At 63.6% G+C, this 18,240-nt stretch overlaps 1 protein-coding gene across 1 annotated transcript in view; it reads left to right on the top strand.

The window, feature by feature from the left end:
- CELSR1 (cadherin EGF LAG seven-pass G-type receptor 1) overlaps positions 1 to 18,240 on the top strand; it is a 129,405-nt gene that overhangs the window by 81,123 nt on the left and 30,042 nt on the right. The window contains exons 6-14 of the mRNA XM_036278239.1: positions 3,615 to 3,772; positions 4,708 to 4,871; positions 5,296 to 5,421; positions 7,379 to 7,542; positions 12,809 to 12,994; positions 13,622 to 13,735; positions 15,291 to 15,465; positions 16,069 to 16,210; positions 17,686 to 17,806. Of these exons, the coding sequence (XP_036134132.1) occupies positions 3,615 to 3,772; positions 4,708 to 4,871; positions 5,296 to 5,421; positions 7,379 to 7,542; positions 12,809 to 12,994; positions 13,622 to 13,735; positions 15,291 to 15,465; positions 16,069 to 16,210; positions 17,686 to 17,806 (1,350 nt within the window). The remainder of the gene's footprint in view (positions 1 to 3,614; positions 3,773 to 4,707; positions 4,872 to 5,295; positions 5,422 to 7,378; positions 7,543 to 12,808; positions 12,995 to 13,621; positions 13,736 to 15,290; positions 15,466 to 16,068; positions 16,211 to 17,685; positions 17,807 to 18,240) is intronic.

Here is an 18,240-nt window from a genome sequence, read left to right on the forward strand (position 1 = left end):
CACGGCCTCTTGGTGGCAGCTGGCATGTGTGTGAAGCAGGCTGCCCCTCAAGCTGCTGGTCCTGGGGCAGCTGGAGAAGGGGTGGGGCAGCGGGCCCTGTGGAACAGGGAGCAGGCCCTCAGAGGTGGTGGCTTCTGCCCGATACATCACTGTGCGTCTTTCCTGCTGGTGCGGATCATTCTTAATCTGAGCGCGCGTGGCTCTGCGGACCGTTCTTAATCTGAGCGTGCGTGGTTCTGCGGACCGTTCTTAATCTGAGCGTGCGTGGTTCTGCGGACCGTTCTTAATCTGAGCGTGCGTGGTTCTGCGGACCGTTCTTTGATGAGCACGCGTGGTTCTGCGGACCGTTCTTAATCTGAGCGTGCGTGGTTCTGCGGACCGTTCTTAATCTGAGCGCGCGTGGTTCTGCGGACCGTTCTTAATCTGAGCGTGCGTGGTTCTGCGGACCGTTCTTAATCTGAGCGCGCGTGGCTCTGTGGACCGATCTCTGTGGACCGTTCTTAATCTGAGCGTGCGTGGTTCTGCGGACCGTTCTTAATCTGAGCGTGCGTGGTTCTGCGGACCGTTCTTAATCTGAGCGTGCGTGGTTCTGCGGACCGTTCTTAATCTGAGCGTGCGTGGTTCTGCGGACCGTTCTGAATCTGAGCGTGCGTGGTTCTGCGGACCGTTCTTAATCTGAGCGTGCGTGGTTCTGCGGACCGTTCTATTGAGCGGCGTGGTTCTGCGGACCGTTCTTTGATGAGCGCGCGTGGTTCTGTGGACCGTTCTTAGTCTGAGCGCGCGTGGTTCTGCGGACCGTTCTTAATCTGAGCGCGCGTGGTTCTGTGGCCAAAAGGGCCGGCACTTGAGCCCGGGCAGCAGTGCCTCTGGGAGTAGGAATCTGGAGGCAAGGGTTGGGCCGTGTACCCGAGGCCGTTCATTTTCCTGAAACGGAGGAGTGCCAACTGGTGGCGCCAGGCCCTGGGGGTGTCCGCGCAGGGGGCCGTCTCCCTCCACCACAGCTGCTCCCCATACAAGTGTTGGCTTTCCCTTTTGCCCCATTTTTCCTCGCTGTTTCTGCTTGAACCCGTTGCTCTGAGCTAGTGCAGAGCGGTAAACAGCGGCTCCGTATCACAAACCTTCCCGGGAGCACACGCCGTTCCTGCCCCTCCCTGGGGAGTCTCTCACCCATCCCCCAAATCTAAATTATAAGTCGGAGAGAAAATATGGGGCTCGGGCAGCTTGGTGACGTTCTTTCCCAGGATCGCACCCAACACTTAGACACCCCGTAATAGGCACTGTCCCTGTTTTCCCAAACGACCGCTGTCGCGGACGAGAACACGTGATCTGTGCGCTCCTGTAACTACTGCTTACGAGGGTGAGATCTCTGAGCTACAGCTCAGCAGACCTGTGGTCTCCTCCACTGACATGGGAGAAAACCAGAAGGGTCGTGTGGGAACCGGGGCCCAGGTGTGTGGTAAAAGCTTCCCCTGTATTTACCGAAGAAGGGTTCACAGGGGCTCCTGTGGGTCTCGCCCCCAAGTCCCTGTAACACGCACGGACAGGTACTCCGATGTGAAAGCCGCACCTGGTGAAGCAGGCACAGGATGGGCCTTGTCCGGGGCAGAGGCTCAGCCCAAGGGGAGCAGAGGCTTGGCCGGGCCGCTGCTCACCGCCCGGGCCCAGGGCGGCCCCGGGGCGCGAGTCCGCCTAGCTCAGTTCCTGTGACCGGCAGCGCTATGTCCTCCCCTCCAGCCCTGTGTCCCCACACAAGAGGATGCTTCTTTCTTTGGAATGAACTGTGCAGTGACCTCCCTCCTAAGGGCACCGCGGACGGTTTATCTGCATCCTCTCTGTGTTCACAACGGCCTGCGTCCAGTGTGACGAGCAAGCGCAGTGTGTTATGTCATGAACTCAGACCCAGCCCAGAGCTGCGAGTGCAGGTGCAGGGCCTGCTGTTCGGGGCCGGCGAGGAGGACCTCACTCCATCCCCTGCTGGGACAGGGAGAAAGCGCTCTCTCTGTGGAGGGCGGGAGCCGCTCCTGTCATACGAGGTGGTGAGCCCGGGGCAGCTCACCATGCCCTCTGGGTATATCTTCGGGCCCCCACAGGATGCAGGCTTGTTGGGGTGTATGATGGGGAGGGAGGTTGAGTTGCCTGGCCCAGCCCGAGCCTGCCTGCTGCCTGCCTGCTGGCTGCGTTTCTGGAACCCCAAGACTATTCCACGTCGCGTGGCTGGTGTGCACAGGCTCCGTGCCGCCTGCTGGAAGGTGTCCTCGAGGGGCGCCCAGGGACAGGCGGGGCTGCCCAGGTGGGGGGGGGTCACTGGACAGGCACAGCCGTCTCCTCCACGAGGGACCCAGCAGTAAGCAGAGTTCACTCCGAGTCCCTGGTTCCAGGGGAGTTATTCTACCGCCCTGAGCGGGGAGACTGTGTGTGTGGGACCTGAGGGGTGGCCCCCGGGCAGGGAGAGAAGCTCAGGAGGAAGCTGGAACATGATCTCTGGGCACAAAGGATGGTCGACTTCTGGTCAGCAAAGGGTACAGAGGGTCACTCCAGGGCAAAGAACGGCAGGGCCCAGGAGTGGCCCTGAGAGCCTGGAGGTCACCAGGCTCCTGGCCACCTTGGCATGGCCGGGGGCCGTCGGTGGGCTGGGCAGTGGCGTCCTGGTGCGTCCAGCCGGCACTTGGACTCACAGGCTGACGTGGATCATCAGAAAGTGGGGCCCCGGGCCCAGGTGTCGACTGCTGTGCAGAACACCACCACCAGGGCCTGGGAACACCACCTCGACGTCTCAGCCTGCAGGTCCAGGTCTGAGACCTGGGTGTCGGCAGGACCGCGCTCCCTCTGAGGGCTCCAGGGGACGGTCCAGGGCCCAGGTGTCGACTGCTGTGCAGAACACCACCACCAGGGTCTGAGAACACCACCTCGACGTCTCAGCCTGCAGGTCCAGGTCTGAGACCAGGGTGTCGGCAGGACCGCGCTCCCTCTGAGGGCTCCAGGGGAGGGTCCTTCGGCCCCTCCAGCTCCCTGGTCCCACATCACCCCCATCTCCGCCTCGTTGTCACAGGACCTTCTCCCTGTGTCTCCACACTGTCTCCCAGGACACCCGTCACGGGGCCAGGGTCCCGCACTGCAGTGCGGCCTCGTCTTAATTAACGACATCGGCAAGGCCCCTACTTCCAAATGAGGCCACATTATGAGATTCCAGGAAGGACATACTTTTGGGGTACACTATGAACCCAGCATAGCTCACTTGAGGGATAAATTTTAAAAAAGTTTTTTTTCTTTATTGATTACAGAGAGCGGAAGGGAGAGGGAGAGAGAGAGAGAGAAACATCGATTGGCCGTCTCCTGCACGCCCCCCACTGGGGATCAGACCCACAACCTGGGCATGTGCCCTGACCAGGAGTTGAACTGGAGACCTCTGGGTGCAGGGTCGACGCTCAACCACTGAGCCACACCGGCCGGGCAGGGGGATGAATTTAAAACGAGGCGGGGGGCTCCTCTGCCCCCCGTCCACGTGCCACCCCCACGAGCCTGTCACGGTGGGCGGAGGGCGTGAGCAGGGGCTGGTGAGTGCCGAGGACACGGATGGGGGGCCCCTGACGCCCCTGTGCTTTCCTTTCCTGCAGCCCAACATCGGCCGCCTGGGCCTGCCCCACGGGCCGTCCGGAGAGAAGGTGGCCGTGGTGACCGTGGACGCCTGTGACACGGCCATGGCCGTGCGCTTTGGCAGCTTCGTCGGGAACTACAGCTGCGCGGCCCAGGGCACTCAGAGCGGCTCCAAGAAGTGAGCATCCCGGGGGAGAGGCTGCGTGGCCGCCCCGTGGCCGCCGTTCCAGAGGGGTCGCGCTGGGCGGCGGCAGACCCCTCCCTTGGCGGGTCTGCTCCCAGCAGTTTTCTGGAACCCGTCCCCGTAGACGCACCTGCCAGAGTCGTGTCGGACCAGCCTCGGGGCGGTGACGGCTGGTTCGCTGCCCCGGGAGCCCGACCCTGTCCGGCGGGTCGGGCCCCGTCCCCCACCGACCCGAGGAGTCTCGGGCTCATCCCAGCTGGGGAACAGGAAGGGGTGACGCGGACACCGGTATTCTCACGTTTCTGTGTGTGACGCCCGCTTCGGACGTTCCTGTTGGGCTCCCTCCTAATTGCGTTTTGGTGGAATATTTGGCCGTTGGTGAAGACCATGGTGTCTGAGGCTGATGGACGCCGAGCGCCCATTTCCTCAGGTCCCCGCCCACCCCAGGGTGGGAGGGGGCGCGAACCCGCTTTCCTGAGAAGGGAGCTCTGCCGAGAGGTCTGGCCCCAGGCCGCGCTGCTGCTGGAGCAGAACCAGGCTTCCGGTTTGCTGTGCCTCCCTTCAAGGTCACCAGAGGCCGGAGGAAGGTCGCATGACTGACCGGTGCTGCACGTGCTGTGTCATGTGGCTGGGCCGGCCACGGAGGAGCACTCAGTGGGCGGTCGCCCAAAACACTGGGTGGGTCAGGATCCAGTGAACGTGCGGGGAAACCGAGGCACAGGGAGGCTGACAGCCAGTGGTGGTCCCAGAAGTGGGCGGCCTGTGTTCTGACCTGTTGGCCACCTGCCTCCCGGGCTCCCTGCTCGCTGATTGACGTTGGAGATGACGGGTGTGCCGGGGGCAGAGGCCGCCTGACGTCACGGCAGCGGCAGCGCCCCGGGGCCACCTCCGCCACCCGGCCCTCACGGAGGTCGGCTTTGCCTCCGCAGGTCCCTGGATCTGACGGGCCCCCTGCTCCTGGGGGGCGTCCCCGACCTGCCCGAAGACTTCCCCGTGCACAACCGGCAGTTTGTGGGCTGCATGCGGGACCTGTCCATCGACGGCCGAAGCGTGGACATGGCCAGCTTCATCGCGAACAACGGCACCAGGGCAGGTGCGTGTGCCCCCGGGTCCGGGGCCATGGTGGCCGCACAGGGGTGGGCCGCCTCCGCCTCCTGACAGCAACCTTTCCTGGAGCCGAGCCGTGTGCGTCCAGCCTCGGGCCTCCCAGGGAGGAGCCGGGGCCCGGGCTCCTGGCCGTGCCGCTCTCGGGGACTGGGGGTCCTAGACTGTGGGGTGCCGCTGCTGCTGGGCTGGCGCGTCACCACCCCTGGGACGCTTGATCCCGGGGGCTTACCCGTCAGCAGACAGACCAGCTGGCAGGGTGGCCCGCAGGTCGGGTCGCTGCCATTTGGAGTCTTAGGTCCGTCCCCGCGCGGGTCTCGGGCCGCCCGCCTTCCTCTGCGGCTCGCGGGGCTCAGTGTCCCCGTGGACAGGCCGGGGACAGACCCCACGTCACCTTTCTGCTCTGCTTCCAGGCTGTGCTGCTCAGAGGAACTTCTGCGACGGGACCTGGTGTCAGAATGGGGGCACCTGTGTGAGCAGGTGGAGTACGTATCTCTGTCAGTGCCCGCTCCGCTTCGGCGGGAAGAACTGCGAACACGGTGAGGGCCTCCGAGGTGCCGCCTGCGTGCCGGGCGCCCAGGGCCAGCAGGCGCTGGTGGCGTGTCCCCTGGTGTGGGTCCTGGTGGGGAGCGGGAGTACTCACAGGGCTTGGGCGGGGCGGGAGGCTGGGGGGCTGGAGGGCATCAGAGCAGGTGAAATCGGACAGACGGGGCGCCTGGGCAGTGCACACACGGCACCTCGCCTGAGCGGGGTCCGTGAGGGTTGGGGGGCTGGGCCCCCCCCCAGCTCGAGGGTGTGCCTGCCCTCACACCGAGGCCCGAAAGGGCAATTCCCCAGGCCCGGAGCACCTGCCCCGTCACCGCCCCAGAGGGCCCTCCGGCTGGCTGCCTCCTTCCCGGACCAGGTTGCGGGCAGGCGGGGCCTCAGCTGCCCCCCCTGCGTCCAGTGCGCAGTTGTAGTCGCTGCAGGGTTGAAACAGCGCGTTCGTCTTGAAGCGCTACAGTCATGGATACGTTTCATTGTTTTAAAACTCGTCATGTTCTCTAAGTCTAAGGGGAACCGCGGGGATGGCTGAGGCCGGAGTCTGTGCATGTCCCTGGGTCGCCTGGGGGTGCCCAGAGCTCATTAGGTCGGAGGACTCCTGGCCTGGATCCACCCGTCGGCCCCAAACCCACGGGAACAGTTTGGGCACCTGTCCTGAGCCCAGTGCCATCCCCTTGCCGGCGCAGGGTCTGACAGGCGCCACCGCTCTGTAGGACTCACGGCTCTGTACGGGATGGTTGGGGACACGGGGTTCAGAGCTTTCCTTAGATGCAATGGGCCAGAAATAGTGGGGACCAGAGCCGTGCGTGGGGAGAGCTGAGCTTGCCCGGCCTGGCCCCGTGCACCCTGCCCCGGGCTGTCACCCCCACCGCCTCATCCGGGACAGGCTCCCCAGTCAGGGTCCGCTCCTTTGTGTCACGAGGGCCTGTTTTCGGGCAGCAGGTGGCCGGGCTGCGTGGAGCCCCGTGGACAGGCCGGGCCCAGCCCCGAATGACTGGCAGGTGCAGGAAGCTCAGGCGCGGGGGCAGTGTGCCCGGGTGGGCACAGTGCCGGGTGGCCGCCCGTGCCCCCAGAGTTCCTGTTGTGGAGGCCGAGTCCGGCTCCGGCCATGCCAGAGAAAACAGCTGCCAGGGTTGGGTTCGGAAGAGCAGGAAACAGACGCCCAGTGCTCACGGGGCGGTCGCTCTAGCGGAAGCCCCACCTGGCGGTTCTGTGCTGTGGGCCTTCTCTTGAAGGCCGTGCAGGGGGACTGTGCCATCCCCCCTGGAGAAATCGGGCAGAGACCCTGCACGGGCCGGCTGCCCTCCGCGGGGTCCGCACACACCGTGACAGAGCGGCCTGCTTCGTGGTCTGTCTAGCTCACACCATCATCCAGGTGTGTCAGGCTGGGGGGGCTGTTGTCACCTCCCTGGTCCCACACCATCTGGGAGCCCTCAGCTGTCCAGTGGCCCTGCCGTGTGTGGGCTCATCATAGGAGCCGGTGTTCGGGGCAGAAGCCCCAGACACCAGGCGCAGTGGGCGTGCAGATGGGGGACACGTGTGGTGTCGGCTGCTGGCCCCTGCTGTCCACCTGGGGACCATCCTGTGCCCCCTCCTGCACCTGTGGGATGGGGAAGGTGAGCTGTGCTCCCGGGCCCCCTGCCATGTCCTCCGAGCCCAGGGGTCCTGAGCTGCTCCGCTCTGTGTGCTCTGCAGCCTGAGCGCCTCTAGCTATGCCCTGGCCATGGCTGGGAACCCCAGGCCCCGGCCCTGATCCCCAGGAAGGTGGCATGTGTCCAGGGGTGTGCTCCCGCAGAGCCCATGGTTCCTGGGTGCAGAGGGTTGGATGCCATGCACACGGAGTCTGAGACCGGCCCTGGCGTGAAATGACAAAGGCCCGGATGTCTCTTCTCCCCACTCCCTGGGAGCCTGACCCCCTCCTCTGACCCCCGGGTCCTTTGTCTGTGCCCACAGCCATGCCTCACCCCCAGCACTTCAGCGGGGAGAGCGTCGTGTCCTGGAGCGACCTGGACATCACCATCTCGGTGCCCTGGTACCTGGGGCTCATGTTCCGGACCAGGAAGGAGGACGGCGTGCTGATGGAGGCTGCGGCGGGCTCCTCCAGGCTCCTTCTCCAGGTGGGTGCGGCCAGGCCCACCCTGGCAGGAGCCTGTCTGACTGATGGAGCCAGAGCGCTCGGCAGCGCCGCCCCAGATCCCGGGCTGCCCAGTGCACGCACCCAGGGCACCCCAACACTTCACGGTCCCACACCGGCCTGGGCTGTCCGGTGTGGAGAGAGGAGACATGAGCGTGCTTTTCCGAGGGGCTGATCGTGCCACTTACAACAGGGCGAGGAGCCAGGGCTGCAGGGTTAGCCCCCCGGGCCCCGTCTGTCCTCCATCCCCGGGACAGCACATGCGGGCGGGTGCACTCGGGGCAGCGTGTCCTAGACGGCAGCTCCGGCTCCCGGCGCCTCGGGCCGAAGGAGGCCGTGAGCGTGCTCGGGGCCTGGGAGAGGACGCACCTCGTGGTCACTTCCAGGAGTCTGTGTTCGGCCAGGTGTTCCCGACAGTCTCCCCCCCCCGCCCCCGCGTGGAACTGCCTCCCACGTGCCCTCCTGACCGCTTTGTCTTCACTCTTCTACTTAAAACGTTGGGCGAGCAGGAGGGTCCTCGAAGACTTTTAAGGTCTAATGCTCTCTGTCCCCTGGTTGCTCTGTCCCCTCCCAGCCCCATCAGTAGTTTCACTGAACTTGTGAGATGCTCAGGGGGTCTTTGTGGGCTGCCCTGTCCCTGTCCCTGTCCCTGTCCGTAGCCAGTGAGCCGGGAGGTCCCACCCTCGCTGGCAGCCTGGGGTTTTGAGCCGTCAGAGTCCGGAAGTGCCAGGCGCTGGGTGCGGGCAGTGGGCACGCCCTGCCAGCCCTGCGCCCCCTGTGCCCCCTGCGCCCACACCCCCAGTGCTCTCCGTCAGCGGTGACCGCGGACACCCACCCGTGTGCAGATCAGACACGGCAGGTGGCTCTCCCTCCTAGAAAGTCCACCTGTGAGGGTTCTCAGACCTGACCCGCGGCCCCGGGACTCGAGCCTGGGCAGGGCTCCGTCCTGATTGGAAGGAATTCACGACGGGGTTTCCTCCGTCTTTCCCCAGGCTCTCCTGCCGGCGTGTGCGTGTGCACGCGTGTCTGCGTGTGTATGTCTCTGTGTGTGTGCCTGTGATGTTCCTGGGCGCGCTCCATCTCGGGGAGCTCAGGGCATCGCGACCTCCCACCCTCTGGGCCCGAGGCCCCCTCCCCGTCCAGCCAGCACCTGGACCAGCCTCCTCGGCCTCGGGGCCAGCCACCCTGAACACGAGGCTGCCACCCTGGGACAGGGTTGGGAAGTCTCTCCCAGAGCTGGCCGGGCCCCTCGGCTGTACCCTCAGGTCCTCGTCGAGCCTGCCTCCTTCCTTTCCACGCCCGTGGGCCCCGGGCCCTCTTGTCCTGCCCAGTGTGAAGCGGATGGAGTTCCCCGCCAGGGCAGGGGTGCCGGGGCCGGAGACGGTCCGAGGCAAGATGGGCCTCACGGTGTCCACTTCACTCTCTTCCTTTTGCGCAGGGAAACCAAGGCCCGGAGACTGAGCTCTGGGTCCCCGGGGCCGCTTGCCACCTGGTTCTGCAGTGTCCACAGGACCAGCTCCCATCGCCCCGGGGGCCGCCCTCGGGGAGCACTTCCGTGTGGCGGGGCAGAGGGAGGGGACAGGGTGCTGCCCGGCGCCCCGTGCTCCCTGTCGGCATCAGCGGGACAGGGCCCCCAAGGGCCCAGTCCGTGGGCAGGTGGTGGGGACAGAGCCCTGGGGTGTGACTAGCCCTGTCCGGCGGGGGCTGGGGCTCCCCGTGCCCGGGTGCCCGCGTCTCTGCGCAGGGATGCCGTATGGAGAGCACCTAGGTCACAGCTGCAGGCTCTGGGCGCACCGGGGTGGTTGACAGCTGTCATTGTTCCGCCCTCACTACCCCGTCATTTCTGAGGGTGCTCTGGGTCGGAGCTGGGCGAGCACGGTCCGCCCAGGGCGTTCTCTGTGTCCCGTCCCAACCAGTTTGGCAGCTGCCCTGGCTCCTTCCAATGACGGAGTGGAGCGTGTTGCCCTGGGCAGTGGGGTCCCTGTAGGAAAAAGTGCTCTCAGTGGAACAGCCCTGAAAGCCACAGACCCCCGTGTTGCTGGAACAGTTACGTTATGGGTAGTTAATCCAAAAATCAAGGTATTTTGCCAGGGCCTGGGGCCGGCCCCTCCCTGTGGAAGTCTGGGCGGTGAGAGCGGTGGCCTTGGGGGGCACTCTCCAAGCGGGGGGCCACCCAGAAGCCGCCCCGGGGCTGGAATATCCTGGTTTATTTCCAGTTGGTGTGTGTGGAAGGCAGGCCTCCCGCAGGCCCGTGAGCCCGTGGGCAGGGCGGCAGCTCGGGTCCTTGGCCGCCACGGCAGGCCCGGCGAGCGACAGTCGTCCGACAGCCCGAACAATGTGGGTCGTTGCTTGCAGGCGCCCTGACTCTGCCCGCGTTGTCAAGCGGGGTAACCTGGCTGTTGTCGGACGCCTCACCTGATCCGGTGGCAGACCCAGGTGGATGTCCCGGCATCCACCCCTCCGGTGTCGCTTTGCGTGGAGACACACGTCGTCGGTGTCGTTGCCGGCTCTGGGCTTCCTCAGCCGAGGCAGGGAGGAGGGGAGGGAGGGAAGCGAGTGTGTTGACCACAGTCTGTAGGACAAAAGGGAACTTATTAAAAGGTTACAAAGTATCTTCTTTAGTTGACTGTGGGTTGAGACGAAAAACCAAAATGCCTTTAGTTGCCTTATCTTTTTTTTTTTTTTATCCTCACTCGAGGACATTTTTTCCTTTTTTGTTCAGATAGAGTGGGAGGGAGAGAGAGAGAGAGAGAGAGAAACATCGACGTGAAAGGGACACATCGAGTGGTCGCCACCCGCACGACCCAACCAGGGCCGGGGACAAACTGCATCTGAGGTACGTGCCCTTAGCAGGAACCGAACCCGGGTCTCTCCGGACCGCAGGCCGATGCTCCAACCGCTGAGCCAGACCGGCCAGGGCTAGTTGCGTTATCTTTACGATCAATGAAAACATTCCCTATCTTCCGTTGTGATTCCTTCTGCGATCCGGGTATTTAGGAAGTATATTTTTGAATTAGCAAACGGGGCGTTCTCTGGTAACTTGGTCTGTTACTGTTTCTTGCCTCCGTACAGGTCAGGGACCGTTCACTGGGGGGTTTCAGACTCGGCCGTGTGTTCGGAAGGGATGTTTGCTCTGCAGGTGTGTTCTGCACACATCAGGTAGTGAGCTTCGTTCACTGTGGCCTTCACGTCTTCTGTGTCATCGTGGATTTGGGGAGGGGAGCTGTCTTCTCAGTTACCAAGAAAGGTGTGTTAAAAACCACCAGCCTTGCCCGGCCGGTGTGGCTCCGTGGTTGAGCGTCAACCGTGTATCAAGAGTTTGCCAGTTCAATTCCCAGTCAAGGCACATGCCCAGGTTGTGGGTCCGATTCCTAGTGGGGGGCATGCAGGAGGCAGCCAATCGATGTTCTCTCTCGTAGAAGTTTCTCTCTCTCTCTCAAATCAATAAAGAAAAAAAAATTTCCAATCTTGCCTGGCTATTGTGGCTCAGTGGATGGAGTGTCGAACTGAGAGATCCCAGTTCGATTCCCGGTCAGGGCACATGCCCAGGTTGTGGGTTCGATCCCCAGTAGGGGGCGTGCAGGAGGTAGCCAAGCGAGGCTTCTCTCACATCAATGTTTCTTTCTCCCTTCCTCTAAAAAAATAAATCTCCAGTCTTGATTGTGGGTTTATCTCCAGTTCTGTCGGTTTTTGCTTTGTAGATTTTGAGGCTGTGTTATTAGGTTGTACACGTTTAGGATTGTTTTCCTGCAAAGTTGACTGCCGCCATGAAAACCCTCCTGGTGTCTGGTGGTGACGTTGGGCTCACATGACTAGCCACACCGGCTTCTTTCGGGTTGCTGTTCACCTGACGTGTCCTTTCCTACCCCTGTACTTCCAACGTTTTGGCATCCTTACGTTTTCGGTGCGTGTCTTACAAGCGGCGCAGTAATAGTTTGGGTGTTGTTGTTTTTCTGTTTTGCAAGTTCATGGGATCATCTCGACAACCACGACAGCAGCGTGTGTGTCTCTGCCGTACTTGGGGCTGTCGGCAGCAGATTCTCATGTGAGACGTCAGACAACCTGGAGATTCTGGGATCTCTGCTCAGGGTCTGCGATAGCTCACACCCCAACCTGACGGCTTGCATCGAAGGGAGGTTAAACCGTCCCTGGGGACCATCCTCTCTGGGGAATAGTGTTGTTTTTTTTTTTTTACTCTACCTTGATTGAAGTTATATTTAAACACGAAGTTCGTTACAATGTTCTCTTCTGACTCTTCCCACCTGTGTATAAACATGGTGGCTTGAATGCAATCTCACAAAATGCAACATTTACCTCCAGAAATAAGTCTCGTGGTTGCCTGGATCTGATTCCTTGGAAGTCTGTGGCTCCCGTGAACTGTTTTATTTTTAAGTCTGCACCTGATGGTTCTGTTCTTCTGGGTTCCCCGAGGGTCTGTTTCCACTGTTTCGTACGTGGTTTCCGAGCTCATTGCCTTCTCTGTGGGTACTTGGGTATTCTCGACGGAGTGCGACCATCATGCGGAGAAAGTAGAGAGAATCTGACACCCGCATGGTGGCGCCCCTTGTGTCCTGTGTTTGCTGACACGCCGCCCATGCTGTGAAGTCCAGATGTTGTCCTCCCAGCCCCAGGAGCCCAGAAAGCTTTGCTCAGCTGAGATGCTCAGCGTGTCCCCCAGAACCAGCTGGTGGCCACAGGGGAGGCACACACCTGGCTGGTTTCTGCCGATTTCTGATTCCTCTGGTTGTGCTTGTGACTCTGTATCCCTGCAGGGCCCGAGTCGCTCTGGTGTCTTCAGACAGGTGGGCTTGGTCCTGGTCTGATGTCCTGGGTGTTCTCAGGAGGAGGTTGGTGCAAACCACCCGGTCCCTCGTTAGGGGAGACATGGCCTTGGCCGTCCTCTGGCTGCGTTTCCCTAACGTGAATGTCGTTGGCCAGTTCCAGCGCTGATCTCCGGTTCTTGGGACATGTACTTACACGTGGGTGGTCTGGCTCCTGGCTCAGGAAGGGTAACATTGACACCCAGACAGCCCTGTAGGCCCCTGAATCGGGGGCTGTTCCAATACTGAAGTCTGATGGGCCTTACTACACCTGCCCCCCGTCAGCCTGGGACACGTCTTAGCGTAGACAACGGCGTATCATTCGGAGGGGTGTCACAGCATCAAGAAATTAAACTTGACCCAATTCTTAGTCCGTCCTCGAGGCAGTGCCCTGCGGTAAGTCTGTCCACGCGGCCCCCCGTCCCACAGATCGTGAACAACCACCTCCAGTTTGAGGTGTCCCATGGCCCCTCCGACGTGGCGTCCGTGAGTCTGTCCGGGTCCCGCGTGGCTGACGGGGAGTGGCACCACCTGCTGATAGAACTGAAGAGCGCCAAGGAGGGGAAAGACATCAAGTACCTGGCGGTCATGACCTTGGACTACGGCATGGACCAGGTGAGGGGGCACCCTCTCTGGGTCGGACCCGGTCACCCGGTCTGAGGGAAAACCGAGGGACCCTTCCACAATTGGCCACTGTACCAGGACCCGCCAGAGCCCTTGTAGATTTGGGGGCACACACTCTGAGCCCCCGAGCTTGGATCTCACATTCTGCCTTCTGCTGAGGTCTCTGGCGTGTTTTACGGGGTGCCCACCCACACGGCCAGTCGTCACGTGCCCTTGGAGTCCAGGCTCATCTTACTCCTGGTTCTGAGAATAAACAGCGGTCCTGTCCCCCAGGCACGCCGTCCTGGGCGGAAGGGCTGGCGAAGCACCCTAGACCCCCCAAAGGTGGACATATTCTCCATCTTCCTTGTTCACCACGCCGGCTGTGGAGGGGCGGGCTGCCCACGTGCCCGAGCTGACCGTCTGGGCCGGGCCAGGATGCGGGCATGTGTCCTTTGACTGGTTCCCACGCCTTGCCTGTCACGCAGGCCCCGGTTTTCCCCCGAGGGGGCTGAGCCTGGCCTCTGTTTAGAGCCCCAGGGTCCTCCGGCTGTGGGGAGTCTGCGTTCGGGTTTTCAAGCACGTTCTTTCCAACCAGAGATGTTTCCAGAATGGTGGATGTGGCCCCTCTCCCCACAGGACACCGTGCAGATCGGGAACCAGCTTCCGGGCTTGAAGATGCGAAGCATCGTGGTGGGGGGCGTGTCTGAGGATAAGGTCTCCGTGCGCCGAGGGTTCCGGGGCTGCATGCAGGTACGGCAGAGCCGGGCACCCCCACGCGGGCTCGGGGCTGCAGGCAGGTACGGCAGAGCCCTGGCACCCCCTACACGGGCTCAGGGCTGCAGGCAGGTACGGCCGAGCCCGGCACCCCCACGCGGGCTGGGGGCTGCAGGCAGGTACGGCAGAGCCCGGGCACCCCCACGCGGGCTGGGGGCTGCAGGCAGGTACGGCAGAGCCGGGCACCCCCACGCGGGCTGGGGGCTGCAGGCAGGTACGGCAGAGCCCGGGCACCCCCACGCGGGCTGGGGGCTGCAGGCAGGTACGGCAGAGCCCGGGCACCCCCACGCGGGCTGGGGGATACAGGCAGGTACGGCAGAGCCGGGCACCCCCACGCGGGCTGGGGGCTGCATGCAGGTACGGCAGAGCCGGGCACCCCCACGCGGGCTGGGGGCTGCAGGCAGGTACGGCAGAGCCGGGCACCCCCACGCGGGCTGGGGGCTGCAGGCAGGTACGGCAGAGCCCGGGCACCCCCACGCGGGCTGGGGGCTGCATGCAGGTACGGCAGAGCCCTGGCACCCCCACGCGGGCTTGGGGCTGCAGGCAGGTACGGCAGAGCCCTGGCACCCCCCACACGGGCTCAGGGCTGCAGGCAGGTACGGCAGAGCCCGGGCACCCTCACGCGGGCTGGGGGCTGCAGGCAGGTACGGCAGAGCCCGGGCACCCCCACGCGGGCTCAGGGCTGCATGCAGGTACGGCAGAGCCCTGGCACCCTCACGCGGGCTGGGGGCTGCAGGCACCGCAGCTGGTGCGTGGTCAACCCGCTCGTTTTCAGTAAGCCCGTCACGTGTCTAAGAGCCAACCCAACCGTAACAAACCCAGTTTCCATCTTACACTGTCCTCCCCACATTCCCTCACATTGTCCCCCACGGCCCCCGCCACCATGCTGTGCTTGGCTGCCCACAGCTCTGTCCAGAATCCGCCCCTCGCTGCCTCCGGCCCCACCTGTCCATCCCATGCTCACCTGCGCAGGTCCCACACCTGTCCCCTAGTCCAGGTTCTCTGCAGCTGTGTGCAAAGCAGCTCTGCTCCTGGCCCCCAGCTCCCACTTCACCCCGCTGCCCCACGGCCCGGCATGTTCTCTGAGCCCCTCCCCCAGCTCTCTGCCGGGCTCGGCCACCAGGCCTCTGGAACCTGCCGGTGTGGCCCTGTCATGTCCTTCGAGGTGGCCCCTGCTCATATGCCCTCTCCAGGAGCTGCCATGCCCACTGTCACCCGCAGGAAGACCTCCTGTGACCCTCGCATGTTTTCCCCGTGAGCTCACTCGGGCTCGCTGGGATGGGGAAGCCTCTGTCTGCATTTCCAGGGGCTCGACTCCCCCGAAATCCAACCGGGGAGGCAGAGGGACGTGGTTCGGCCGTCACCCCTCTCTGCCCCTCCCCCACCCATGCCAGTGCTGTAGATAAATGAGGTGCCACTTTAGAAACAAGGGACCAGGCAGAATTGGGGTTCCTTAAACCCCGGTGACCTCTCGGGGTTCCTCCAGCCCTGAAGCCCTGGGACCAAGTCCAGCTGCTCTTTCTCAACACAGGGAGTGAGAATGGGGGAGACGTCCACCAACATCGCCACGCTGAACATGGACGATGCCCTCAAGGTCAGGGTGAAGGACGGCTGCGACATGGGGGACCCGTGTGCCTCCAGCCCCTGCCCCCAGCACAGCCGCTGCCATGACTCCTGGGACAGCTACGCCTGTGTCTGCGACAAAGGTGGGCGTCCGCCGCCCTCCCGACGCCCGTCAGCCGAGGGCACTGGGGTAGCTGAGTGGGGCGTCGGCTTCCCCACCCAACTCTGCGTCTGGGGACCCTGAGCTTTGATCTGTAACCCGGGAGTGGGCATCACTTCTTAGACACAGCCCCTGTGCCTCTCCACCAGGGCAGAGGGCGCCTCCCACGCTTCATGAGGGAAGAACTAGGGGAAAGGGCCCATTTTTAGAAGTGTGCATTCAGTGTTTGCCTTTGAATTTTGAGGTGCTGCGGCCATGCCCAGTGGGCACTTGCCCACTGATGCCCGGGGGCAGTCGAATGCTCTGCCCTGCAGTTCCCGCCCTCCCTCGGGCACCGGGGAAGTCCTCTTGTCCATCTTTCCATGTCTGACCCCCCCCCCCCCCCCGCTGAGGGCTTGTCTGTCAGTCGATGTCTGACCCCCCCCCCGAGGGCTTGTGTTTCCCGTTGCTGCCGAGTCTTCTGGAAAGTCGGGTCGGGGGGGACATGTGGCCGAGATGTCTGAACAAGGAGGGTCTGTCTCCGGAAGGGGGGCTCGGGGTGCTGCGGCCGACCTGGGGTGGGGGTGACGCTGGCCTGTCCCCACAGGGTACTTTGGCAGGAAGTGTGTGGACGTGTGTCACCTGAACCCCTGTGAGCACACGGCGGCCTGCGTGCACAGCCCGGGCGCCCCGCGGGGCTACGTGTGTGAGTGCGGGCCCGCCCACTACGGGCAGTACTGCGAGAACAGGTAAGAGGTGCCACGCGGGTTCCGCTCCCCACCATGTCTCCTCTGCGTTCCTTACCCCAAAGTACATAGAATTCTGGGTCAAGGACCACTGTTCTTTCAAATGCGGCGTGAAATCATGAGATTGGGCGCCCCGCCAGCCGTTTGCGGGCGTTTCCGGAAACACACGGAGCGCTCGTTTGCCAGGAGCGCGCTGTGCTCACGGGGCAGGCGCCGCGCACCGGGAAGGGGCGTGTAATCGTGGGGACCCCTCGACGTCATGCCCGTCAGTCCCGTCCGGGAGCCCAGGGCCCGGGTGTGTGCTTGTCACAGGCACATCACTTTCCCCCAGCTGGGCGCTGGGTTCTCCATAATCCGGGACTCCGGCCCCTTCCGGAGGCGATGCCATGGGGCCCTGGTCCTCGGCCTGTGCCGGCCTTGAGGGGCGAGAGCCCGAAGGCACCTGCCTGCCCACCTGGCAGGGTCGTCTCGCTCTGCTCTGCGCCATCCGGGCACCGCACTGTGTGCTGTGACTCTGCCCATTAGAGAGGCGGCCATGCCCTCGGGCGCATGATCTCCCGGGGAGGGGCACCCATCGGGATGACGGGGGATGGGAGGCCCAAGGAGAGGGCTTTTCAGGGGCAAACCAGCGGGCGGAGCTGGGGAGCCAGCGGGTCAGGCCTGGGGCCGTGCTGTCCGGGGCGTGCCCTGCCCTGGGGCCTGGGAGGTGCCTGCCTTGAAGGGGGGGCCCGGCAGGAGAGCAGCAGAATCGGGCTGGGGCTCAGGCCCCGTTCCCTTGGGGGGGGCGGGACCAGCTCGGAGGCTGTGCCCTCCCCAGGACCCGGTGCTGTGGGCGCTCAGGGCTGAGGAGGTGATGAGGGGAAGGGACCCACCAAGCTCGGTGGCCCCCACACCGTAAATGCACAGCCGTGAACCCCGGACTGGAGGCCCCGGGCCCAGGAACTCTGCCCTGCATGTTTCATGGCCCCGTCGTGCACACAGTAGGTGCTTAATAATTGCTCGGCAGGTGAGCCAGAGTATGAGGTTGACGGGTAGGGGGTGGAATGCCACTAGCCGGGGTAGGGAGCACGGGGGGCACTTCATTCTGAGGAGCCTGGGGGATATCGGGGGGATGTCACACAGGTGGGCGGGTCTGCACGGGATGCTCAGGTGAGCTGTCAGGTAGGTCGGAGCAGGGCTAGGGTGACAGTGACAGGTGGGCCCAGCCTCCTCTCCTCTGACATCCCTCAGTGCAGGGCCAGCGCCGCTTACGAGGCAGGACTGGGTGGGTCTGACAGTTCTGAGCCCCCGGGCCCAGCTTGTGGCTACGCAGAGCTGACGGGGCAGCACGTGGAGAGGCTGCTCTGAGTGCCCGAGGGGCCACGGCCGACGTCTCTCTCTGGGGACCTGAGGAAGCACAGAGGCTGCAAGGCCCTGGCTCAGCCTCACTGAGCTGGCAGTGGGTACACCTTCCGTCTGCCGCCTCGTCTTCCCGACAGGATTGACCTTCCGTGCCCCAGAGGCTGGTGGGGGAACCCCGTGTGCGGACCCTGCCACTGCGCCGTGGGCAAAGGCTTCGACCCCGACTGCAACAAGACCGACGGACAGTGCCGGTGCAAGGTGAGGCCTGGCCCGCAGGTGGCTGGCGGGGCGCGTCTGCCACCACTCCTCAGGGCCGTGCTGAGGAGAAGGCCCTACGTGTACACACATGCACACACACCTACCTGTGCATAAACACACGCCTGCACGCACACTACCTGGGCACATTCGCACACATCCCAAGACCAGGGAGATCAGTGCACACACACCTACCTGTGCATAAACACACACCTGCACGCACACTACCTGGGCACATTCGCACACATCCCAAGACCAGGGAGATCAGTGCACACACACCGACCTGTGCATAAACACACGCCTGCACGCACACTACCTGGACACATTCGCACACATCCCAAGACCAGGGAGATCAGTGCACACACACCTACCTGTGCATAAACACACGCCTGCACGCACACTACCTGGACACATTCGCACACATCCCAAGACCAGGG

The sequence above is a fragment of the Molossus molossus genome, unplaced genomic scaffold, assembly GCF_014108415.1.
Source record: "Molossus molossus isolate mMolMol1 unplaced genomic scaffold, mMolMol1.p scaffold_m16_p_26, whole genome shotgun sequence".
Classification (NCBI taxonomy): domain Eukaryota; kingdom Metazoa; phylum Chordata; class Mammalia; order Chiroptera; family Molossidae; genus Molossus; species Molossus molossus.